Below are 26,304 nucleotides of genomic sequence, written 5' to 3' on the forward strand. Positions count from 1 at the left end.
AAGGACAACAAAGTCAAGGTATTGGAGTGGCCATCACAAAGCCCTGACCTCAATCCTATAGAACATTTTTGGGCAGAACTGAACAGGCGTGTGCAAGCAAGGAGGCCTACAAAACTGACTCAGTTACACCAGCTTTGTCAGGAGGAATGGGCCAAAATTCACCCAACTTATTGTGGGAAGCTTGTGGAATGCTACCCAAAACGTATGACCCAGGTTAAACCATTTAAAGGCAATGCTATCAAATACTAATTGAGTGTATGTTAACTTCTGACCCACTGGGAATGTGATGAAAGAAATAAAAGCTGAAATAAGTCATTCTCTCTATTATTCTGACATTTTGTAACATTCGTCATTGGGAGACAGAGAGGAGGACCAAGGTGCAGGGTGGTAAGTGTTCATCTTGTTTTAATAAGAAATACTGAACAAAACAATAAATAACAAACAAAACAAACAGTTCCGTAAGGTGAAAGACAAAAAAAAAAAACACTAAACAGGAAATAAGCACCCACAACTCAAAAGTGAAACCAGGCTACCTAAGTATGGTTCTCAATCAGGGACAACGATTGACAGCTGCCTCTGATTGAGAACCATACCAGGCCAAACACAGAAATACCAAATCATAGAAAAACTAACATAGACAACCCACCCAACTCACGCCCTGACCATACTAAAACAAAGACATAACAAAATAACTAAGTTCAGAACGTGACACATTTCACATTCCTAAAATAAAGTGGTGATCTTAACTGACCTAAAACATGGATTTTTTTACTAGGATTAAATTTCAGGAATTGTGAAAAACTGAGTTTAAATGTATTTGGCTAAGGTGTATGTACACTTCCGACTTCAACTGAATGAAGCAAGCGATGGAACCCTTTTTGGTTCTTTTAAGAACCTTTTTTCCTATCATTGCGGGCTAGTCTCTTGTGGACAGACTACGGATGCGTTCATCTGCCCAGGCGTTGCTGATGCATGCCAAATCTTACAATGCCTGGATAGGTATTTTAAGTATCAGCTAACCACATATGTTATAACAATCTGTCAGTTAATGACGCGGTTGATGATGTGGCATGCAACTATTGGTTGATGCATGCGACGTCTGCGCAGGGGAATGCTAATGCCGCGTTCAAAACAGCTGGGAACTCGGAAATCTCTGACTTCCGATTTCAGTTTGTTCAAGACCACTGTGAATTCTGTGAGCACTGACTGGGAAAAATTGTTCCCAGTTGTCTTGAATGCACCAGAAGTCCTCCTGACTTCAATGAGTCACAGCTCTCCCTGCTCTGTGAATCACGTGGGTCACGTCAGCCAGGCTACTAATTGCACACACTTGATGCCAATGATTGACACTCCCATAGGAACATCATTCTCTTTGGAGGAGACAGTAAAGCAGCAGGAGAGAGAAGTGCAATGAAGTGAAAGTGAAACCATGTCGCTAAGTACAAACCTTCATACCCTGAATACAAGCCAAGCAAAATGACTTTGAAATCTACTTGATCACTTCAGCATATTGAGAATGTTGGATCCCATTGGTCAGTCGACTTCAATGATTCCTCTGAAATGAAGCCTGACCAGGATGAAGGCCTATCTGAGGTAGAGATTTTCAAAGTTTGCCCTGAGAATCCTACCAGAGATTATTTGGGACCTGTAGGAGTGAGGTTTTTTGAGAAAGGGGATCCATCCTTTTTGGCCAACCCATATGTTGTTTCAAGCTGGGTAAAGGACAAACTGGGAACTGTTACGTCTGTCAAAGTTTCGAGAAGTGGAATTGTTTAGATTTTTTGAGGCAGCGGGCACTCCGCTTCACGCGTATCTTGCTTGACCTGTGTCGTGCTTTGCTCTCCGGAGTGATGAACGGATTGGAGTTTAGTGTAGCGGTGGATAAGAAGAGAAAGAATATTCCTGGTGTTTGTGACGCCCGCCGTTTGGTGAGATGCAGACTCTGTAGAAATGGTGAGACGGAGGATACCCTGTCTGGCTTGTTGAGCTTCGATTATGGAGTTTCTACCAGATAAGGTCAGGCTAGGATGTATTAGCTATTCGGTGAGGGCATTTGTTCCAAACCCACTATGCTGCTTTAGGTGCCAAGGATTCAGACATGTGCCAGCAGAATGTCGAAGGGAGATCCCACGATGTGGAAAATGTGCATGAGGGCATAGTCAGAGGGAGTGTGAAGTTGGGGTTGAGAAAACAGCCTGGGATCTGAAATGCTCTGTACGAGAGAGAGAGAAGTTGAGATTGTTAGAGTGGGGAAGACAGTTTCATATGCTGAGGCAGCAAGGAGAGTAGATGATAGCCCAAGGATGAGGGATTTGACTGGGAGCCCCCCAGTGAGTAGGCCTGAAGAGAGAGATTCAGAGAGGATGAGTTTTTAGTAAGGTTGGATTTCTTGCGTTTTATAGCTATAGTGATCAACTGTACTGCACTGATGGAGTTGAAAGTACAGAAGTGAGGTGTGGTAGTTGCAGCAGCAAAGTATTTTGGTGAGAGATTTCAGTGCAGAAGATCTACAGGGAGTTTTGGGAGATGGGGTTCCAAAGCAGAGGGATGGGGTGATGGGTTTTGTGGATAGTGTCTAGGTAAGTTGCAGGGTTACATGGTGGTGCAATTTAAAACATTTGCCCTTCCCATTAACTTTTTTAACCAAAATATGAAATCCGCACACCTACCTGCGGAAGGCAGCAACACACAACACAGCGTCTAGTCTGACAGAAATTCACAAGAAGAAGACCCTCCATAAATACACTGCTCAAAAAAATAAAGGGAACACTTAAACAACACAATGTAACTCCAAGTCAATCACACTTCTGTGAAATCAAACTGTCCACTTAGGAAGCAACACTGATTGACAATACATTTCACATGCTGTTGTGCAAATGGAATAGACAACAGGTGGAAATTATAGGCAATTAGCAAGACACCCCCAATAAAGGAGTGGTTCTGCAGGTGGTGACCACAGACCACTTCTCAGTTCCTATGCTTCCTGGCTGATGTTTTGGTCACTTTTGAATGCTGGCGGTGCTTTCACTCTAGTGGTAGCATGAGACGGAGTCTACAACCCACACAAGTGGCTCAGGTAGTGCAGCTCATCCAGGATGGCACATCAATGCGAGCTGTGGCAAGAAGGTTTGCTGTGTCTGTCAGCGTAGTGTCCAGAGCATGGAGGCTCTACCAGGAGACAGGCCAGTACATCAGGAGACGTGGAGGAGGCCATAAGAGGGCAACAACCCAGAAGCAGGACCGCTACCTCCTCCTTTGTGCAAGGAGGAGCAGGAGGAGCACTGCCAGAGCCCTGCAAAATGACCTCCAGCAGGCCACAAATGTGCATGTGTCTGCTCAAACAGTCAGAAACAGACAGAGGGTGGTATGAGGGCCCGACATCCACAGGGGGGGAGGGGGGGGTTGTGCTTACAGCCCAACACCGTGCAGGACGTTTGGCATTTGCCAGAGAACACCAAGATTAGCAAATTCGCCACTGGTGCCCTGTGCTCTTCACAGATCAGGTCAGTCATGGTGTGGGGTGGCATTTCTTTGGGGGGCCGCACAGCCCTCCATGTGCTCGCCAGAGGTAGCCTGACTGCCATTAGGTACCGAGATGAGATCCTCAGACCCCTTGTGAGACCATATGCTGGTGCGGTTGGCCCTGGGTTCCTCCTAATGCAAGACAATGCTAGACCTCATGTGGCTGGAGTGCGTCAGCAGTTCCTGCAAGAGGAAGGCATTGATGCTATGGACTGGCCCGCCCGTTCCCCAGACCTGAATCCAATTGAGCACATCTGGGACATCATGTCTCGCTCCATCCACCAACTGTCCATCCACAGACTGTCCAGGAGTTGGCGGATGCTTTAGTCCAGGTCTGGGAGGAGATCCCTCAGGAGACCATCCGCCACCTCATCAGGAGCATGCCCAGGCCTTGTAGGGAGGTCATACAGGCACGTGGAGGCCACACACACTACTGAGCCTCATTTTGACTTGTTTAAAGGACATTACATCAAAGTTGGATCAGCCTGTAGTGTGGTTTTCCACTTTAATTTTGAGTGTGACTCCAAATCCAGACCTCCATGGGTTGATAAATTTGATTTCCATCGATCATTTTTGTGATTTTGTAGTCAGCAAATTCAACTATGTAAAGAAAAAAAGTATTTAATAAGAATATTTCATTCATTCAGATCTAGGATGTGTTATTTTAGTGTTCCCTTTATTTTTTTGAGCAGTGTATATATAAACCGTTCATAGAAGTTTTGAACAGTTTTGGGATAGCAAGTGGTATAAAGAAGCTATACATGCCATCAATGCTTGTCCATGTTCAGTATGGCCTGCACTTTTTCCCTTTTTTAATCCCATCTGTTTTGAAAGAAATATTCTTAGATTAAAAAAAAAAACTTTCGTCTATTTATTAAGCATTAGAGCAATGGCTAGCTCTTTACAATGCAAGTCAGTAAAGGCTTTAATTTGACATTGAAGTTCTACATTTTATATAGATTTGTAGAATGTCCACTGCTTACATTGCACATTCTGGAAACGGTGAGATACTTTCTTTCATCCCTTGTATTCGTTTATTCATTGTACTGCCCACAAAAAAAGGGTCCTGCGCCTTTAACTGCAAATTGTACATAATTTTATTTCGCGAGATTTGCTTGGCGCGGTGACCCATGTGAGAGACACATCCTGCAAAAATCATTCTCCCCTGCAGAGAAAAAGGCAATGGAGCGCTGAACATTTTCACTTGTATCCCCCTTCCCCCAAAGGCCCCGTATTTGTTGCGATCAGATTTCTGTAACATTTTTTGGTTGGCTATCGGGCGGTGGAACGATGTGGATTCAGATTCGGACCATAGACGGAAAGGAGACACGAACCATTGAGGATCTTTCCAGGCTGACCAAAATTGAGTATCTGAGACTGAAAATCAAGGATATCTTCAATGTAAACCCCCAACAACAACGGTTATTCTATCGGGGCAAACAGGTAGATGCTATCTGTCACATATGGTCATCCTAACAGTCGTTTGTTGTGTGTTTACGGTGCAGGATTAGGTGCTAGGCTGTTAACGTTGTACATAGCACTGGAGCTTCCTGTTTTGAAGGGAATTCGCCAACAGTTCTTGCGCAAGAGCTGAGAGGACGGACTGTGGTGCCATATTCATATGCTGTCATTGTCCCCATGCATTCTGTGTCTACAATGTTGCAGTTTTCAATAGGCCTGTTTTCCAAGATGCATACAACAATGTATCAATGTAGTAGCCAACAGTTGAGCTAGACAGCTGAGAAAAGGCATATTCTTCGTGATCTTTTTTTCAGATTTTCCAGTGTTATCCACATGTCAGGAAGGCATTCCGTTATTACAACCTTATTCAGACCCCCATGACCAGTTCGAGATCATCTAGATGCATTGCGAACAGGATTCTACGTTTTCCAAAATATGTGGTCTCTTGATGACTGTCGTCATGGCCTTTTGATGTTCATGTGATTTGTATTATTCATTTGTTTAGTTCAGGATGCGTTGCTCCACGTGCCTTGACGTGAAGTGCAGTGTTTACACCCGCGCCCTGGTGGTTTGACACAAACTCAACGTCACTACATCGTGAATAGTGGTTAGGTAGCGGCTACTGTGGAAGTGCTCTTTGCTCGGTGACTTTGTTTCCCCATATTCTGCATGTAGGTTACATGCAAAACATGGTTGATAGATACGAATTCTGCTGGACCGTGTTGAACAATGCTAACACTCCTGGGGATTCTAGAAGCTGAACTAGTAGATTCAGAGACAATTGTCATTGAATGTGAGATTTTTTTTATTTTTTAAATCTCTCCAAGTGAGATTTGACATTGATCAGCAACATTACATATTTTACAATATGACATTGATCAGTCATTACAACATTGTCTTTTCTGCGACTTCGTATAATGCCTTGTCATCATTTCGGTGTTTGTGAAGGTAATATGCTAGAATGCTCTGTACTTTTTTTTTTTAGGGCCCTGTTTCCAGTCTAGTAGTAAGGACTGGCGACCAGAGGACTGGCGACCAGAGTGTTATCTAATATGCATACACCCACCTTGTATCCTTTCTATCCAGTGTTTGAGCCAAGTATAATGACTCAAAATGCCATCCGTTAAGAAAGACAATGGTGATTGGGTTGGAGATGGAAATGCTGCCGTGCCCCTGTGACGGTCATTCAATCCTTTGTGGGTGTGTGTGGGGGTTAATTGTCTGACCACTGTGCCTCTGTGTATGTCCCAAATAGCAACCTTTTCCAAAAAGCACTACTTTTGACCAGGGCCCATAGGCAATATGTAGGGAATATGGTGCCATTTGGGACAGACAGTGTGTGGGGAATATTACATCTGGAATAATGACTCAACATGCACCTCATAAAGAAAATACTGCTTTTTCTATTATCATAATTTAATATGCTTCACACCATCCTTTTTTTAATCCAGTTATTTAACTTACCATATAAATGGATTCCTCTGAAGGCACTTTAGCCATTCTTAAATCCTAGGCCCTGTAAATAAAATAAAAAACTAAAGGAGAATCATGACTGCTATTGAAAATAAATGGCTTGCTCTTGTTTTGCTGGATATCTGACACTACATTAGGATTTAAGTGGTTTTGTGTTTACACATCCATGCTTTGGGAGGGATTCCAATTTCGGGGATGTTGTTCATTGCTGTATAATGTGCAGTACAGCATGATGTGTCAGCCATTTTGAATTTTTGAATGAGGAATTCCCATGTGCTCTCTTTTGAGAGGAAACATGGGACGGAGCCACGGCAAGCTTTTTTTCATTTTTTATTTTTTTTGTGGGGATCAAGCAACTAAGCGTATTCCATTTTAATGTGAATTTAAACAAAAGACCTGCGTTCGATTTGCTTCAGTTGGCAGCCTACCTACGTTTTCATCACCTTGTGATGTATGGTATGCATGGCTGGCTGTTTCTAAGGAAACAATATGCTTTTCTCTTCTCTCTTTTCCATACTGAGTGTTGTTTTCCGACTATCATTTGATTTTAGGCCTCGTTTATGAGATACACACTGGATTCTGTTTTTAAGGTTTGTTATACAAGACCTTCGGTTTTCAGTGCTGCTATTGTGTAGTACTGTAGTAGTGTAGAGTAATGTACTGTTGTATGTACTGTAGTAATCTTTGTATTTCCTCTGCCTCAGGATAGCAGGCAGGGTGGGTGGGGGATTTACACGTGTGAAGTAATGTGAAGAATGAACCACGCGCAGTACCGACTACCGTCACACTATTAAGACTGTTGCCAGGAGCCAGAGGAGACTCATTCAATTTCAAAATGGCGTCGTCCTAGCCCTAGTTCAAAGCACGTGTACTATGCTCTTGCGTTTGAATGACTGTCAATGTTAGAGAGCCACAGAGGTCTTGTAACAGTCTCTTAATTAAGTCTGTGAACGGATCTCTACCTGCCTATAGTCGGTCACAGATTCTCCCTTTCCAAGAGCACAGTCCCTGCCTTTCTCTTTTAGATCCTGAGCATACCGTCTTGTCACACACAAAAACAGAACACTCTACTAAGCAGACCCTCGTCCGCTAAACATCTACTCTGAGACTTGTGATTGGCTAGTTTTTGAATTGTGCTGCCTCTATTGGCGAGTGAGCGTCTCTCAGGGTTAATATTTCACAGAAAATTTGTTTCAAAGAAAGCCACTTGCACTGATGGCATGTTTAGAAATGCTCCTAAATGTGAAAAAAAGACAGATTAAGAACTGTTTTTAATACGCACACATTTTCAACATTACACTACGGGCTGATAAGCATTGACACTTTTTTTCTTAGTTGGGGAAAACCAGGGCATTCGTTCAATCGTCTTGTTATTGCTCTGTATATGAGAGGCAATATGGCTCTGTATATGAGAGGCAATATGGCTCTGTATATGAGAGGCAATATGGCTCTGTATATGAGAGGCAATATGGCTCTGTAAGAGAGCTGGTTGGTTGCGTTCTTGGGTCTTTGCTTATGTGGGACTAAGATAGTGTGTGTGTGTGTGTGCTGCAGTCAGCCATGTGTACAGATGCCCCGCTCTCCAGTTTAGGGTTGGGCTTGAAGGTTTGGAGCCTGTTGTCTGACACGGCTGAGGGCACTTGAATCCAGTTACGCTAATGGAAGTTGGTGTCCTTTCTGAGTTAAGAAAGGGACTGTGTGTTTCACGTGGTGGAAAAGTGACCGATTTTTATTTTGGATCCGTGCTGCGCAGGCAGCGTGAAGTAGAGGCAGACAACAAAGGACCAGTTTTCAATTTTTTTATTTAAAGGCATGGTTTTTTCTATAACTGAACTCAAGACTCAACCCATTCTCCATTCACATATTGTTGATTTAGTTATTTTCAGTTGTATCAAAGAAGTTACTTTTAAAAAAACATGCAAGATTAAAACGTAACGAATTAAATAAACAAAAAAAGGGCCCAGGAAGCAGGGTGTCCCATTTTCTTCAACCGTTCATCTTACAACCTTTTTAGTAGCTATTTGCTCTCACCAAACGCTTGCCACATGCCCTCTGCAACAGGGATCCACCATGCTTCTGGGCTGCATCACATCCGGTGGGATGTCCGCACCTCCAATGGAAAGAAACAGGGATTTTCTAGAAGTCAGGTGAACATACCAGAGTCTGCAGAGTTAACAGTACATGACTGATTGCCAAGTTAAGCAGTGGTACTTGAGGTAGATCAATGCCACAAAGGCTACATTTACACAGAGAGCCCAATTCTGATATTTTTTTCCCCACTAATTGGTCTTTTGACGTAATTGGTCTTTTGACCAATTACATCACAACTTTTCATATCAGATCTTTTTCAGAGTTGATCTGATTGGAAAAATATCTAGTCCCAGTTTAGCCATTTTATGTTCGTATCCCTGCATGTGGATTTGGATTTAGGCTAGTTATCACCGTGTCAGCTCAGTCTAGTTATTTTGTTTACGGTTCCTTCAGTGGTGATGTTTTACTTTCAGTGAAGCCTGCGTTTTACTTAATTTGAATATCAGCTAGCTACAGGAACTGAGTGTCAGTTGTTCTTGGTAAAGCGAGGAAAATGGAAGTGCTTTCTTTTTCACTCTACCAGACCGGCTTGTCAAAAAACGCAGGGTCCTGCTTTACGAACACGACGGCTAGAAAGAAACAAGGTTTAGGGGAAGAGGAGAGCAAGCCGAGTCTATTTCAGCCAACTTCTTTCTATCCATATAATTACTAGAAATGAAGAAAGGAATCTGTTTTAAGGTCTAAAAAAAAATGTGTGTGTTCTGTATCGATGAATAAATAAAGCAATAGAGTTGGGTATAGGCTAGACAGCGAGTTCCATGTCAGTGTTTTGGGCTGCTTGGGGGGTGTTCGCTCTTGATTAGAAACGTGACCTATTTTTTTCCTATTGGCGGTCTAGCGGGCGGGAGGCGAGGGGTGGTTTGGGTGGTGGGGGGAGGGGTAGGGAGTGGAGCTCACTGTCTGGTTGAGCAGTGTGTGTTGGGTGTTTCCTGCCCTATCCCAGAGTTCCCTTCTCCCTGCCAGGCTCTGACTGCAGACTAGTATCTGACCACCAGCCCCACTGACTGATTTGGTTTTGCACCTTTGTTGTGTTAGTGAAATGAATAGTCACACATACACCAGCCCTGACTCGCTTACAAAAATACACACAAACGCCACACGTACGTACACACGAATGCACCAAGTGCATTTCGGAAGCACAGGTCGCGTACCGATTCTTTTTGAAAGGCTTGGCACTTACTCAGAAACACCTTTCCAAATTCTGATTAGAAATCTCAGGTGGTCCAATTCACTTAATTGGAAGGCAGAGATGATAACCACCACAAAAGTTCAATGGTTATAATAGAAATGTTCTGTCATTTTAATTGCGTATACAGAGTACTTTTCTCTGTTGCGTTAAATCATTGATGGGCAAGATGCCAAAGCATACCTGTCAGCCGGGATAGTATCGAATAGACTTTTCCAGGTTCGGCCTGGTGATGTAGTGTTGCCCTCCCCTCCACCTGGAGTAGATTAGGTTTCTATTCTGTATCGTAATGAACAGGATCCGTCCAGCAATTACCTTGTTCAAATACAAAAGTAGCTGTTTTAATTATTACGTATTCAGAATATGTTGTGACCTTGCCAGTGCGTAAGCAAAGCACATCTCCTGCTGTTTTTTTTATTTTTAGTTTGTGTGTGTCAATGTCTGAATGACGTGCTTGTAATGATTTAGCAATGAGCTTTTTAAAGACAGTCTGGCTGACTTGTCAGACGTCACCTCGGATAAACAAAGAAATTAGTTTGACTGAGGAGAGGTGGTACTGGTGATCTAACAACCAAATAATAACATGCGCATGAACACACACGCGCCTAAATGTACATGCGTGCACTAACGCAGACAAACACACACACACACACACACACACACAGTGGTTGTGCCACTGCCACCACGTGGTCGATCTTTTGACCATGCTTTCAAAATATTTTTCCATTAGTGTTTCTTTTCCTCCTTAGTCTTGCCGATGACTGAGGTTTCATTGCACATTCCTAATGTTGTTATTGACGATGACATTTACATCCCACTGTGGAACTTTGATATGCCCGTAGAGTATTTTATGTTCAACAAAGTATTTAAAAATGTGCCAAAATGTAATACTAATGCCAACTTTGATTTATTGTTTCTCAATTATGCTTTTTGATATATATGTATGTATGTGTATGTGTATATGTGTGTGTGTATATATATATATATATATATATATGTATGTATGTATGTGTGTGTGTGTGTCAACAATCCTTCCAAAGGACCATGCTATGGATTACATGTTGTGAAAATCTCCAAAATCACGGTCTTTTTTTGGGGGTCCGGATTTGTGAGAGGAATCGCTTGTATGAGAAATGCATTTTGGCATATATTTTCCAAGAGAATCTAGAATCCGTTTTCTAGATGTCAACAATTGATTCAGTAAAATTCAGAAGAATACGTACGTCCCAGAGCAATCACACGTGGTGAATGCACAAGCTTCTGAAGCCAAGATATGATACATCAATATCCATCACATCCACAACTGTTATGGATGGTACGGATATCATAAACGCTGAAAGAGGATACTGACAATGAAAAGAGCAGAACCAATTCTAGACCATACAAAACCTTTAGTTTCCTAAAAGTTTCAAGATAAGGTTCATGTTTTATGACCCCCCCCCCCCCCTTTTTTTCCCAGTCAACCTCCTACATTTTACAGGACTGTAGAATACGCAAACAAAACGTAGTATTGCTTCATTAACATATCATCTTCGTAACTAATACTGGGAACAGCTGTGAGTGGAAAAACAAGCTTTGTGAGCCCTTTCTAAAAGCCATGAAATATGATTGACTGAAAAGCCTTGGCCACCTACTCTGTAAATTGTCAAAATTCATGAAATTAAACTTTTCAAATAAAGCTTGAAGTCCAACACATAGACCTTAAGGATAATGGTTTCATTTGGAAATGAACGCTCAGGTCGACTTTTACACAGAATCGCCCAACCATAACTTTTCAAATGGACTGGATGGAAGACATCCAATCGCCCCAAATGTTTTACCATCCCTTGACCATAGATAAACCCCAAATGTTTTACCATCCCTTGACCATAGATAAACCCCAAATGTTTTACCATCCCTTGACCATAGATAAACCCCAAATGTTTTACCATCCCTTGACCATAGATAAACCCCAAATTTGTAGAAGCGTTATAACATCGGATATCATGGGTACTAACTGGACCTGGGTTTTGAGTGTAATTATTGTTATTGCCTAAGCCCTAAGGAGCCTATAAAATGTCTTGTTGAAGAGGGAGATTATGCAAATCGTAATTGACTCTCCAGTTAAAGGCCAAACGTGGCTAATGTACGCTGTGTTATGGGATACCATGCATGAAATAAAATAGGCTTTTCCCGACACAATAGATTAATTCTAGTCGGTGTGCCGCAGCCTGCCTGGTGTCCCTTCTCTCCATGATGGTGTCTAGTCTACCATAGAAATATAATTACTAGAACGGACATTACCATTTGAAGTCAATGTTCTGTGATGGTAGTAATTATATTTCTGTGCTATGCAGTTTACTCCACATGGGAGGCAGACAGACAGACATGGACGCACACAGACAGGTGACCAGAGTGTTTGTGGCGATCACGGGCGGCCTGCTCTGTTCTAAATTTCATGAGATTATTAAATAAGGGAGGTTAGAGGACGGGAGATTGCGCTCTGTCACAAGCCAGTCTGGAGCGCCTCCACTCTCGTTTCTCCTTTTATGCCTCAATAAGTAACCAAGGAGAGGAGCGAGTGGCCATGCTTATTTCTCCAACACAATGGAGGATGGGAAATGGTCTGGTCACTGGCTACCTCGCTCGCTTCTGCTCTGATGAGACGAAGCTACATAGATCCATTGGGACACAGCTAGCTGTTTGCTCACCATTATACCATAACATTTTCATGGAAGTAGGCTATAACAAGAGATACAGTAACTTAAACACGTGGCAAGTAATGAGGCAGCCAGAGATGCAATGTTTCTTAACGTGAGGAGTCTCTCACTCTCAGAAGTGGAGCCATTTTCTGACACAAACCCATGACTGCGGAAATGCGCCACACCACCATCTGAAAGACAGACCGAGATTGTGGGGAGGGAGTTTGTCGATATGGACGGGGGGGACGGGGGGGCTTCTTTATTGGTTGCCATAGCGACTTAGGTAGTGTGCCCCCCCCTCCAGATTTAATATTTTATTTATTTATTTGAGGGGAAAAAAAACGCAGTGGAAGGCAGAGATTTGTGTCGTTTTGTTCAGGAATGAATGTTTGTTTATTTCCCCGTAGCTTTTAGCTTTTATTCCGAATGGTGTTGAGCATCAACTCATTGTCCCTCCTCACCCTTCTGAAGAACTGTGGAATTCTGTCTTTTTGCCGAGCTCTTTGTTTGCGCTTGACAACCAGCTCCGGCTCGATATATGCTTCTGACGGCGATGCTATGCTGTTCATTTTAATATTGAGCAGATGTCTGCCAGTGCCTGAGAAGAGAACACCCCCCCCCCCCCCCCTTCCCAAAAAGAAAAAACTAACACCAAAATGGCTGCCGAACAGATCCGTGTGTTTGATTTTTCAGATGCAAGATGGCCATACGCTGTTTGACTGTCACACAGCTGTTTTACCCACCTCAAGCAAAACACAGACAAAATGTCTGCCTTACTAACAGATCCATTTGTGTGTCAATATTTTTCAGATGGAAGATGGCCACACGCTGTATGACTACAACGTGGGACTGAACGACATCGTCCAGCTGCTAATCCGTTCTCAGGCAGGGGACGCTCCCGACAGCCCCCTCGTCCCGCCCATTGCACCCCCTGTCACCCCGAAGGACTGTGACACCATGCCCATGTCCAGTAGTACAGCTCTGCCTCCCACCTCCCCCAACACCACGGCTGGTGCAGCTACCACACTCTCCCCATCCAAGCCTACCATAGTGGCCCCCAAACCCATCCCTACCCTCACCACAGTCAACAACAACACAACCACCAGTAACAGCAGTACCACCAGTACCAGTAACACCAGTGATCCCAATAACAACAGGGCCAAGTCTTCTACTCCACCAGCACTGCTGGAGAAGCTCGACAACCAGCCATCAACCTCTACACGTCCCTTCCTCATAGACGCCGGCATTGGGGTGTTCAAGGTGAGAGAAAGAACTTGCTGGTCTGTGGTACCATTTTCTCTCAGGTTGTGGTTTGTGTATGAGATTATATAATATTATGTTCATTCAATAATGGTCCTTTTGAGCCGGATACAGTGCCTTGCGAAAGTATTCGGCCCCCTTGAACTTTGCGACCTTTTGCCACATTTCAGGCTTCAAACATAAAGATATAAAACTGTATTTTTTTGTGAAGAATCAACAACAAGTGGGACACAATCATGAAGTGGAACGACATTTATTGGATATTTCAAACTTTTTTAACAAATCAAAAACTGAAAAATTGGGCGTGCAAAATTATTCAGCCCCTTTACTTTCAGTGCAGCAAACTCTCTCCAGAAGTTCAGTGAGGATCTCTGAATGATCCAATGTTGACCTAAATGACTAATGATGATAAATACAATCCACCTGTGTGTAATCAAGTCTCCGTATAAATGCACCTGCACTGTGATAGTCTCAGAGGTCCGTTAAAAGCGCAGAGAGCATCATGAAGAACAAGGAACATACCAGGCAGGTCCGAGATACTGTTGTGAAGAAGTTTAAAGCCGGATTTGGATACAAAAGATTTCCCAAGCTTTAAACATCCCAAGGAGCACTGTGCAAGCGATAATATTGAAATGGAAGGAGTATCAGACCACTGCAAATCTACCAAGACCTGGCCGTCCCTCTAAACTTTCAGCTCATACAAGGAGAAGACTGATCAGAGATGCAGCCAAGAGGCCCATGATCACTCTGGATGAACTGCAGAGATCTACAGCTGAGGTGGGAGACTCTTTTCATAGGACAACAATCAGTCGTATATTGCACAAATCTGGCCTTTATGGAAGAGTGGCAAGAAGAAAGCCATTTCTTAAAGATATCCATAAAAAGTGTTGTTTAAAGTTTGCCACAAGCCACCTGGGAGACACACCAAACATGTGGAAGAAGGTGCTCTGGTCAGATGAAACCAAAATGGAACTTTTTTGGCAACAATGCAAAACGTTATGTTTGGCGTAAAAGCAACACAGCTCATCACCCTGAACACACCATCCCCACTGTCAAACATGGTGGTGGCAGCATCATGGTTTGGGCCTGCTTTTCTTCAGCAGGGACAGGGAAGATGGTTAAAATTGATGGGAAGATGGATGGAGCCAAATACAGGACCATTCTGGAAGAGAACCTGATGGAGTCTGCAAGAGACCGGGACGGAGATTTGTCTTCCAACAAGACAATGATCCAAAACATAAAGCAAAATCTACAATGGAATGGTTCAAAAATAAACATATCCAGGTGTTAGAATGGCCAAGTCAAAGTCCAGACCTGAATCCAATCGAGAATCTGTGGAAAGAACTGAAAACTGCTGTTCACAAATGCTCTCCATCCAACCTCACTGAGCTCGAGCTGTTTTGCAAGGAGGAATGGGAAAAAATGTCAGTCTCTCGATGTGCAAAACTGATAGAGACATACCCCAAGCGACTTACAGCTGTAATCGCAGCAAAAGGTGGCGCTACAAAGTATTAACTTAAGGGGGCTGAATAATTTTGCACGCCCAATTTTTCAGTTTTTGATTTGTTAAAAAAGTTTGAAAATATCCAATAAATGTCGTTCCACTTCATGATTGTGTCCCACTTGTTGTTGATTCTTCACAAAAAAATACAGTTTTATATCTTTATGTTTGAAGCCTGAAATGTGGCAAAAGGTCGCAAAGTTCAAGGGGGCCGAATACTTTCGCAAGGCACTGTATGAACCAGAGGATACGACCCCTAAGGATTCAACTCTCCCCAACAGTATACTTGTGTCTTGAAAGGTTTCAAACCCCTACTTTCTGTCCTCTAGTCCAGCTTGGTTAGTTTCACAATTTAGGAGATACTGACGTTTGTTTCGTCGTTCGTTTCCTTGATGGCACTGGCACACTACCTCTTATTTGCATTGTGGTTTTTGGACCCACATGCCTGTGGTAGTTTGAATTGGCATCTGCCTCTCACTCCCTCAGCATTCTGTGTTCGATTGCCATAGTCACCAGTGGATACAGACAACAGGCGCTGGAGTGTTTCGCTACTGTAGCAGGTCCAGTGGTGTGGGTGACATTTTGGCCTTCTCTAACTGGCTGGCTGGCTGGCTATCTTGTTTTGTGCGTGTGTGTCTGGCACGGTCATGTTGCCCTTCACCTCTCCCCTCCCTGTCGCCCTGGTTAGATCCCTCGCTGGAGGCGACATCTCCTTTTAGTGCCAGTCGTCAGGGAAACGGTCTGTGAACATGCATGACAGACCTGATCCTGTGTCTCTACTCTAGGGTGACGCTAACAGACATTCAGTGGAGGTTGTTCTTCTTCTGGGCCCGTATTCACAAAGCCTCTCAGAGTAAGAGTGCTGATTTCTAGGATAAGTTTAGCCTTTTAGATCATAATGAATACGATATGGGCAGGGGGGGACTTGTTCCTACGTCGGCACTCCTACTCTGAGAAGAGTTTGAATTTGGGCCATTTACTTAAATTTCCCTGTTGAATTATGTCTGTACTGGAGCTCTGAACGTTCGCCTCATGGTAACCATGTTGCGACACGTTTAATCTCCCCAATGAATCAGACATTTGAATTGGGGAAACTTTTTATTGCCACGCAACAAACGGTTGCTAAGATTTTTCTTGGTAATTTCATTTTTTTTATACTCCGTTGCAGTAAGTGGCAAGGCTGATGCGTTTTGATAGACGTCCTCGTAACAGTTAACACTGTAGCCAAGCTGCAGGGGAGCTGGGGCTAAGGATGCCAAGCAGACCCAAGCCAAGAGACACATGCGCAGAACTTAACCCTGAGAAAAGGCATGCTGGCCTGCTGCTGGTGAACCACAGTGGCTGTAAATGATATTGGCTGGAACATGGACAGTAACAGTCTCTTGGCTCAATGAAAAGCCTGTGCTAGCCATCTACCATCAAGGTGATGACTGGCCCTGTGTGACTCAGTTGTGGGTTAAATTTATGCAAGGATCACACATACACATACCAAAAAAGTATTTAGTCAGCCACCAATTGTGCAAGTTCTCCCACTTAAAAAGATGAGGCCTGTGATTTTCATCATAGGTACATTTCAACTATGACAGACAAAATGAGAAAAAAATCCAGAAAATCACATTGTAGGATTTAATGAATTTATTTGCAAATTATGGTGGAAAATAAGTATTTGGTCACCTACAAACAAGCAAGATTTTTGGCTCTCACAGACCTGTAACTTCTTCTTTAAGAGGCTCCTCTGTCCTCCACCTGTTACCTGTATTAATGGCACCTGTTTGAACTTGTTATCAGTATAAAAGACACCTGTCCACAACCTCAAACAGTCACACTCCAACTTCCACTATGGCCAAGACCAAAGAGCTGTCAAAGGACACCAGAAACAAAATTGTAGACCTGCACCAGGCTGGGAAGACTGGTAAGCAGCTTGGTTTGAAGAAATCAACTGTGGGAGCAATTATTAGGAAATAGAAGACATACAAGACCACTGATAATCTCCCTCGATCTGGGGCTCCACGCAAGATCTCACCCCGTGGGGTCAAAATGATCACAAGAACGGTGAGCAAAAATCCCAGAACCACACGGGGGGACCTAGTGAATGGCCTGCAGAGAGCTGGGACCAAAGTAACAAAGCCTACCATCAGTAACACACTACGCCGCCAGGGACTCAAATCCTGCAGTGCCAGACGTGTCCCCCTGCTTAAGCCAGTATATGTCCAGGCCCGTCTGAAGTTGGCTAGAGAACATTTGGATGATCCAGAAGAAGATTGGGAGAATGTCATATGGTCAGATGAAACCAAAATATAACTTTTTGGTAAAAACTCAACTCGTCGTGTTTGGAGGACAAAGAATGCTGAGTTGCATCCAAAGAACACCATACAGTGCCTTGCAAAAGTATTCGGCCCCCTTGAACTTTGCGACCTTTTGCCACATTTCAGGCTTCAAACATAAAGATATAAAACTGTATTTTTTTGTGAAGAATCAACAACAAGTGGGACACAATCATGAAGTGGAACGACATTTATTGGATATTTCAAACTTTTTTAACAAATCAAAAACTGAAAAATTGGGCGTGCAAAATTATTCAGCCCCCTTAAGTTAATACTTTGTAGCGCCACCTTTTGCTGCGATTACAGCTGTAAGTCGCTTGGGGTATGTCTCTATCAGTTTTGCACATCGAGAGACTGAAATTTTTTCCCATTCCTCCTTGCAAAACAGCTCGAGCTCAGTGAGGTTGGATGGAGAGCATTTGTGAATAGCAGTTTTCAGTTCTTTCCACAGATTCTCGATTGGATTCAGGTCTGGACTTTGACTTGGCCATTCTAACACCTGGATATGTTTATTTTTGAACCATTCCATTGTAGATTTTGCTTTATGTTTTGGATCATTGTCTTGTTGGAAGTCAAATCTCCGTCCCAGTCTCAGATCTTTTGCAGACTCCATCAGGTTTTCTTCCAGAATGGTCCTGTATTTGGCTCCATCCATCTTCCCATCAATTTTAACCATCTTCCCTGTCCCTGCTGAAGAAAAGCAGGCCCAAACCATGATGCTGCCACCACCATGTTTGACAGTGGTGATGGTGTGTTCAGGGTGATGAGCTGTGTTGCTTTTACGCCAAACATAACGTTTTGCATTGTTGAAAAAAAGTTCAATTTTGGTTTCATCTGACCAGAGCACCTTCTTCCACATGTTTGGTGTGTCTCCCAGGTGGCTTGTGGCAAACTTTAAACAACACTTTTTATGGATATCTTTAAGAAATGGCTTTCTTCTTGCCACTCTTCCATAAAGGCCAGATTTGTGCAATATACGAGTGATTGTTGTCCTATGGACAGAGTCTCCCACCTCAGCTGTAGATCTCTGCAGTTCATCCAGAGTGATCATGGGCCTCTTGGCTGCATCTCTGATCAGTCTTCTCCTTGTATGAGCTGAAAGTTTAGCGGGACGGCCAGGTCTTGGTAGATTTGCAGTGGTCTGATACTCCTTCCATTTCAATATTATCGCTTGCACAGTGCTCCTTGGGATGTTTAAAGCTTGGGAAATCTTTTTGTATCCAAATCCGGCTTTAAACTTCTTCACAACAGTATCTCGGACCTGCCTGGTGTGTTCCTTGTTCTTCATGATGCTCTCTGCGCTTTTAACGGACCTCTGAGACTATCACAGTGCAGGTGCATTTATACGGAGACTTGATTACACACAGGTGGATTGTATTTATCATCATTAGTCATTTAGGTCAACATTGGATCATTCAGAGATCCTCAATGAACTTCTGGAGAGAGTTTGCTGCACTGAAAGTAAAGGGGCTGAATAATTTTGCACGCCCAATTTTTCAGTTTTTGATTTGTTAAAAAAGTTTGAAATATCCAATAAATGTCGTTCCACTTCATGATTGTGTCCCACTTGTTGTTGATTCTTCACAAAAAAATACAGTTTTATATCTTTATGTTTGAAGCCTGAAATGTGGCAAAAGGTCACAAAGTTCAAGGGGGCCGAATACTTTCGCAAGGCACTGTACCTACTGTGAAGCATGGGTGTGGAAACATCATGCTTTGGGGCTGTTTTTCTGCAAAGGGACCAGGACGACTGATCCGTGTAAAGGAAAGAATGAATGGGGCCATGTATCGTGAGATTTTGAGTGAAAACCTCCTTCCATCAGCAAGGGCATTGAAGATTAAACGTGGCTGGGTCTTTCAGCATGACAATGATCCCAAACACACCGCCCGGGCAATGAAGGAATGGCTTCGTAAGAAGCATTTCGAGGTCCTGGAGTGACCTAGCCAGTCTCCAGATCTCAACCCCATAGAACTTCTTTGGAGGGAGTTGAAAGTCTGTGTTGCCCAGCAACAGCCCCAAAACATCACTGCTCTAGAGGAAACCTGCATGGAGGAATGGGCCACGAAGAACCAGTGAGGTCTACAAAACCCACAGTCTGGAGAAGCGTGTTTTGGTTCCTCACTTTACATCTGGATGAGAATCAGATGCTTCATTCAGACTGCTGTTTCATGTGGTTATGTCATTAGCTCCAGGGGAGACAGATAGTGAAAGCGGTGTCATCTCCAAAGGCCCACAAGGACTGCTTAAAAAAATAGTGGCACATGGTATCAATAATACTCTGGAACTGCAACCATTAACTTAAATGAAGGGTATAGAGCTCACTGCTTCTGCAAATCTCAATTTCTTTAGCCATGATTCACATTGTAATATCAACATTGCTAGGCCCACGCCTCGGACAGGGAGGGGCAAGGCCAAACTCAGCCTGTCTCAGTTGTGTGCTTTGCTCTTCTTCCATCATTAAAGGACCAATGCAGCTGTGATTTGCAGAGAGGTTTGGAACTCTCTTCTTATTGGTCTATTAACTAATTTAACGCCTGATGATTTCACCGGGCGGCCATAGCTCCATCCCACCAAAACAGGCAGAAGTTTCAGGCGGTCTTTTCAAACCTCTCTTACACTAAAAGGACATTATCATAATTGTTCACAATTGGAAATATATATTTGACTGCACTGGGCCTTTAAATAAACAGAGGCTAGTTTGAGAATTGATAGCTAAACACCAATAACTAGGCTAACCCAATTTCACATTTAAACGTTTTTCTCATTTTGTTGCTTCCAGTGGTCCACTGACGTTTTTTTTGTCAGCCACTTTGTATTCCATTGTAAACAAATGCTTGTCAACAATAGTAAACCTTTTTTTTAATGCGTATTTTAGAAGTAATTGCAGAGGTCTATTTCTTTTTTTTTTTTTTAAATGTCCAATATGTCTTTGTTATTTTTCTTTGATGCAGCATACATTTAGTTATCCAGACGCCTGCTTTCATTAATACTGAAGCCAGGTGTACTCTTAAAATGATAAAGAATAATATGTGTGTTTTTATGAATGTTTAAAAGCTAAACTATTACATTTTTTCTTATCTCCCAGATAAATGAGTTGGTGGACTGCAGAGACATAAGCATCGGTGCCTGGTTTGAAGCCTGCATTGACAAGGTGGCACGAACCCCAAAGGGTCAGAACAGCAAAGCTCCTACAGCGGGGAAGGTTGGCAGGCCTAGCAAAAGGACTAATGGCAAGCTGGAGGCCGAGCCGGGCCAAGGCCAAAGCCACCCCTCCTCCTCCACGGACAATAGTAATGGAAATAATTATTCAATGTTAAACTCGGACAGTGGGCCAGGGACTGCGTCCTCCACCTCTCAAACAGACTCTACTGCCACAGACAAAGAGAAGGAGGATGTCACGTACCATATCAAATATGACGAGTAAGTTGGTGCACCTGAGGAAAAAGGCAGCATGACTTGTCGGGAATTCCCACTTAGGAACCCTATTTTGGATTTATTTCCCCCCTTTTTGGGGAGGGGTCATCTACACTTGATAGTTTCACCCACCCAGGTTTGCTTTCCTTAATTCCTGCCATTTGGTTTCTTTTAGGCGTGTTACAGTAGGTCCTATTCTTTTGGAATGGGTCACCTACTTTTGGTTGGTAAGTAGGAGTACGGTATGTTGTGATGAATCCTACCAGGTACAGTGAGCTCTAAAATAATTGTTTTTTACTCTGTACTCCAGCACTTTGGATTTGAAATGATACAGTGCCTTGCGAAAGTATTCGGCCCCCTTGAACTTTGCGACCTTTTGCCACATTTCAGGCTTCAAACATAAAGATATAAAACTGTATTTTTTTGTGAAGAATCAACAACAAGTGGGACACAATCATGAAGTGGAACAACATTTATTGGATATTTCAAACTTTTTTAACAAATCAAAAACTGAAAAATTGTGCGTGCAAAACAGCTCGAGCTCAGTGAGGTTGGATGGAGAGCATTTGTGAACAGCAGTTTTCAGTTCTTTCCACAGATTCTCGATTGGATTCAGGTCTGGACTTTGACTTGGCCATTCTAACACCTGGATATGTTTATTTTTGAACCATTCCATTGTAGATTTTGCTTTATGTTTTGGATCATTGTCTTGTTGGAAGACAAATCTCCATCCCAGTCTCAGGTCTTTTGCAGACTCCATCAGGTTTTCTCCCAGAATGGTCATGTATTTGGCTCCATCCATCTTCCCATCAATTTTAACCATCTTCCCATCAATTTTAACCATCTTCCCTGTCCCTGCTGAAGAAAAGCAGGCCCAAACCATGATGCTGCCACCACCATGTTTGACAGTGGGGATGGTGTGTTCAGCTGTGTTGCTTTTATGCCAAACATAACGTTTTGCATTGTTGCCAAAAAGTTCAATTTTGGTTTCATCTGACCAGAGCACCTTCTTCCACATGTTTGGTGTGTCTCCCAGGTGGCTTGTGGCAAACTTTAAACAACACTTTTTATGGATATCTTTAAGAAATGGCTTTCTTCTTGCCACTCTTCCATAAAGGCCAGATTTGTGCAATATACGACTGATTGTTGTCCTATGGACAGAGTCTCCCACCTCAGCTGTAGATCTCTGCAGTTCATCCAGAGTGATCATGGGCCTCTTGGCTGCATCTCTGATCAGTCTTCTCCTTGTATGAGCTGAAAGTTTAGAGGGACGGCCAGGTCTTGGTAGATTTGCAGTGGTCTGATACTCCTTCCATTTCAATATTATCGCTTGCACAGTGCTCCATGGGATGTTTAAAGCTTGGGAAATCTTTTTGTATCCAAATCCGGCTTTAAACTTCTTCACAACAGTATCTCGGACCTGCCTGGTGTGTTCCTTGTTCTTCATGATGCTCTCTGCGCTTTTAACGGACCTCTGAGACTATCACAGTGCAGGTGCATTTATACGGAGACTTGATTACACACAGGTGGATTGTATTTATCATCATTAGTCATTTAGGTCAACATTGGATCATTCAGAGATCCTCAATGAACTTCTGGAGAGAGTTTGCTGCACTGAAAGTAAAGGGGCTGAATAATTTTGCACGCCCAATTTTTCAGTTTTTGATTTGTTAAAAAAGTTTGAAATATCCAATAAATGTCGTTCCACTTCATGATTGTGTCCCACTTGTTGTTGATTCTTCACAAAAAAAATACAGTTTTATATCTTTGTTTGAAGCCTGAAATGTGGCAAAAGGTCGCAAAGTTCAAGGGGGCCGAATACTTTCGCAAGGCACTGTACAATTACTGAGTGCCGGCCAAACCCTCCCCTAACCCGGACAACGTTGGGCCAATTGTGCACATAGCCTGGACGACAGAGCCTGGACTCGCACCCAGAATCTCTAGTGGCACAGCTAGACCACCGTGCTACTCAGGAGGCCCTTGGAGTCACTTTCATTGTAAATAAGAATACAATGTGTTTCGAAACACTTCTACGTTAATGTGGATGCTACCATGATTATGGATAATCCTGAGAAAGTTAGACGTACATATCATACCCCCCTAAAATGCTAACCTCCCCTATTATTGTAATGGTAAAAGGTTAGCATGTCTTGGCGGTATGATATTTGTGCGTCTTACTTTCTCACTCGTCATTATTCACGATTCATTCAGGACTATCCGTAATCATGGTAGCATCCACATGAATGTAGAAGTGTTTCGAAACATTCTATTCTTATTGACAATAAAAGTGACTCAAATTAATTTCTATTGGGCACAGAATAATCTGAAACAGAAAATGTATCCAACACATTTGTAGAGTCACAAGCTTGATGTAGTTGTTGCGTGCTATGAATATGGGACCAAATACTAAACTTTAGACTACTTTAATAAACGTAAGTGAATTTGTACCAATACTTTTGGTCCCCTAAAATGGGGGGTACTAGGTACAAAAAGTGCTGTCATTTCTAAAAGGTTCACCCGATATGGATGAAAATACCCTCCAAATTAAAGCTGACAGTCTGCCCTTTAACCCAATAGTCAATGTATCGTTTCAAATCCAAAGTGCTGGAGTACAGAGCCAAAATGACAAAGAGAAAGAAAGGGGGTCACTGTCCAAAAGCGTTTGGAGCTCACTGTGAGTCAGAGCTGTGTAGACTGGGGTTGCTGGGGAGTTCAGGAGATACCATTACATGCCATATATTTGGCTGTAGAAGTGCTTTGATATTCCCTTACAGTATGTAGTCCCGCCCCAGTAAATACAGAGGAGGTGTGATTGCATGCAATAGAAGTGGTGATCAATCTGACATAATACCCCTTTTATGTGTTGCTGCATCAAAAGTGCCAGCCACTCCCTCAGTAACCTTTGACCTGGAAAACTAAAGCTCCAAGCAGTAATGAAACGGCAGCATTAACTGTTTTCTTTACTAGGCTGGTGGGGCACTGGCCAGTAAGTCAAATTGAGTTCAAAGGCAGGTCAAAATGCAACAGAGTTATTTCCTGTCTCAGAAATCCATTCCTGAAAAATAAGTGTCTGTAGATCAGTGAGCTTTGCATGTTTTAAGACCAACAGATAACCTCCTGAAACACTGGCTAGTCACCTGGAGTAATAGCATAAGAACCAGATTTAATACCGTAGACAAGTCAGTTGGTAATCTGAGATGTTGAGTCTCATTTTCCAATGTCCATTTTCCATGTTCTCATTTTCCATGTTGAGTCTCCACTTCCATGGCCTCTCTGAAAACATTGTCAGTAGTTGGTGTTTATAACCAAAACTTGGACGACGTACAGTTTTGCAAAGTAGTGTCACGAACCGGCTCGTAGCCCTTAACAAAGAGGGAGACAACGTGCAGATAACGGAATAACAAAAATATGTTTATTAACGAAATGTAAACTATATACAATTTAACAATGCTGTGTGTGTGTGTGGGTAGTCAGTAATCAGTAGTGTAAGAGAGTGGTTGCGTACAAAGATGGTGATAATGAGAGGTGCCAAAACAAACAAGCCACAAAATGCCACAACCAAAAATAGTATGTCTGTGTGGAGAGAAGGCTCCTCAATGAATGGGGGGAAAGGTGTATTTATCCCCGGAACACACATTTCGCTGACGACCCTCCCGGCTCCGCCCACCGTCATCCTATTAAGGAAAACAAGCGTAAAGAGAGAGAATTCGGCAGACAGTGGGAGGGTCGTCACAGTAGCTAACATCTGCAACGTATTAATATAACTGTTTTGTTCTTGTACTCCTTTTACGTAAATAATCAGAAATCACCCTACGTCCTGCTGGATGGTGAAAGTCCCTTTGTTGGGGATGAAAACCCACAACTCTTTGGTTCAGAGGGAAAGGAAAAATGGGTTGGGCTGGGGCAACTAGTTTAAAACCATAGCCCCTGATTCTGACTGCCTGTCTGCCTGCAGCTTATAAGGGAAAGGAGAACAGAGCTGCTAGATGGAATTTGGAGTCATCTTTTTCAGGGAAATGAATTCAAAGGAGCCGTTTCCAAGGTAACCGCAGAGTTCTCGGGGAGCGTTACTCTAAACCCCATTCCAATTGCTGCCTAAAATTGAGCTGCACATCGAGCATGTTGCGAATGAGGTGCATAAGGCTCTTCGCTTAGTGAACCACTTACATCACTTCTGTAGCTACCAATCTCTCTAGCCCATATGTATCAAACTCATTCCACAGAGGGCTGAGGGTCTGCAGGTTTTTTGCTCCTCTCTTGTGTTTGATTGATTGAATTAAGGTGACCGATGGGTTCGGAACTCCCCTCACTTGGTTGTATCGGTCTTCATTGGACACAAATTGAAAGGAGAAACCAAAAAGCGGCAGACTCTCGGCTCTGCATGGAATGAGTTTGACACCCCTGTTCTACTCATTGGGCATATTTCAGTACGATGATGGGAAATAAACATTTATATTTCAAATGACCCCAAGCCAAGCAGCTTTTCTCTCTCTCTCTGTGTGTTGTGGTTAGGCAAGGCTTTCCAAGGCTCGCCTGCCTGCTGTAATAATTTGAGGCTGAAAAACAGCTTGTCAAAACTGAAACCACCTGTTTTACTTCAAAGTCTTGGACTAATCTGTAAGAAATCTTAATGAGGCTCAAAACCGTTGCCTCCAAGATGGAGAATCGTCTGCATTCTTTTGGCCTGTTTTTCCATTCTAACAAGCGTCTCAGATCTGGCTTGTGGTGGGACTCGCTCTCGGCCCAACCAACGCTTTCAGTGTAGCATTTGGCCCAACCGATGCATGTGCATCCATCCAAAGCAAAGAAGTATAGATATATAAATAAGGCATAAACAATGATCAAATGAAATGGTTATATGAAAAAGACCAGAAGGAATGTACTATTGCATCGCTGCAAAGGTCGTGCTACATGCTATTTTCCAATTGTGACGGTCACTGTATTAGTGAAGCCCCCGCTGCCGTCACGTTTCTGCTCTGTGGTTTAGCCGTATCAATTAGACCTTGTACTTAAATGTACGAGGTCTAATTCAGTATTCCACGATTGCTGAGATCAAAAGGCCTGCGGTTCCATTCAGTTGTAAACAAATACTGTTTAAAACACACTAAGCAACCCTTATTGTTGGAATAGCTTATAGCTCCAGGACTGCCTACTCGCCTCCAGTAGTAGTCCGCTACTCCTCCACACACCCACTGTCTGTCCTCTCCTGCACTTCACTTACTTATCCTCCCCTCTTGTTTTCAGATTCAATTTGATTAAACAGATATTTTAATAGGAAAAACCCAAGGTTTCCATTTGAAATATAAAATTACAAATGAACAGGGAGATTAACGGAATGTGATCATTTCGCCCATGTGATGTTGTCATGGCGTAATTACATTCAGATAAGA

The 26,304-nt window shown here is 42.9% G+C and overlaps 1 protein-coding gene across 3 annotated transcripts in view; it reads left to right on the forward strand.

Annotated features, from left to right (window-relative positions):
- Nucleotides 1-4,631: 4,631 nt before the first annotated feature.
- LOC110523961 (E3 ubiquitin-protein ligase UHRF1) overlaps nucleotides 4,632-26,304 on the forward strand; it is a 49,084-nt gene continuing 27,411 nt past the window's right edge. The window contains exons 1-4 of one of the 3 annotated variants that reach the window (XM_036977693.1): nucleotides 4,829-4,965; nucleotides 5,969-7,046; nucleotides 13,225-13,674; nucleotides 20,586-20,920. In XM_036977693.1, the coding sequence (XP_036833588.1) occupies nucleotides 7,017-7,046; nucleotides 13,225-13,674; nucleotides 20,586-20,920 (815 nt within the window). In that variant the 5' untranslated portion in view covers nucleotides 4,829-4,965; nucleotides 5,969-7,016. Of the gene's footprint in view, nucleotides 4,966-5,968; nucleotides 7,047-7,821; nucleotides 8,604-13,224; nucleotides 13,675-20,585; nucleotides 20,921-26,304 lie in introns of those variants that run through there. The other 2 variants (XM_036977691.1, XM_036977692.1) reach the window with 2 other exon arrangements.

Source organism: Oncorhynchus mykiss, chromosome 5 (assembly GCF_013265735.2).
Source record: "Oncorhynchus mykiss isolate Arlee chromosome 5, USDA_OmykA_1.1, whole genome shotgun sequence".
In the NCBI taxonomy this organism is placed as follows: domain Eukaryota; kingdom Metazoa; phylum Chordata; class Actinopteri; order Salmoniformes; family Salmonidae; genus Oncorhynchus; species Oncorhynchus mykiss.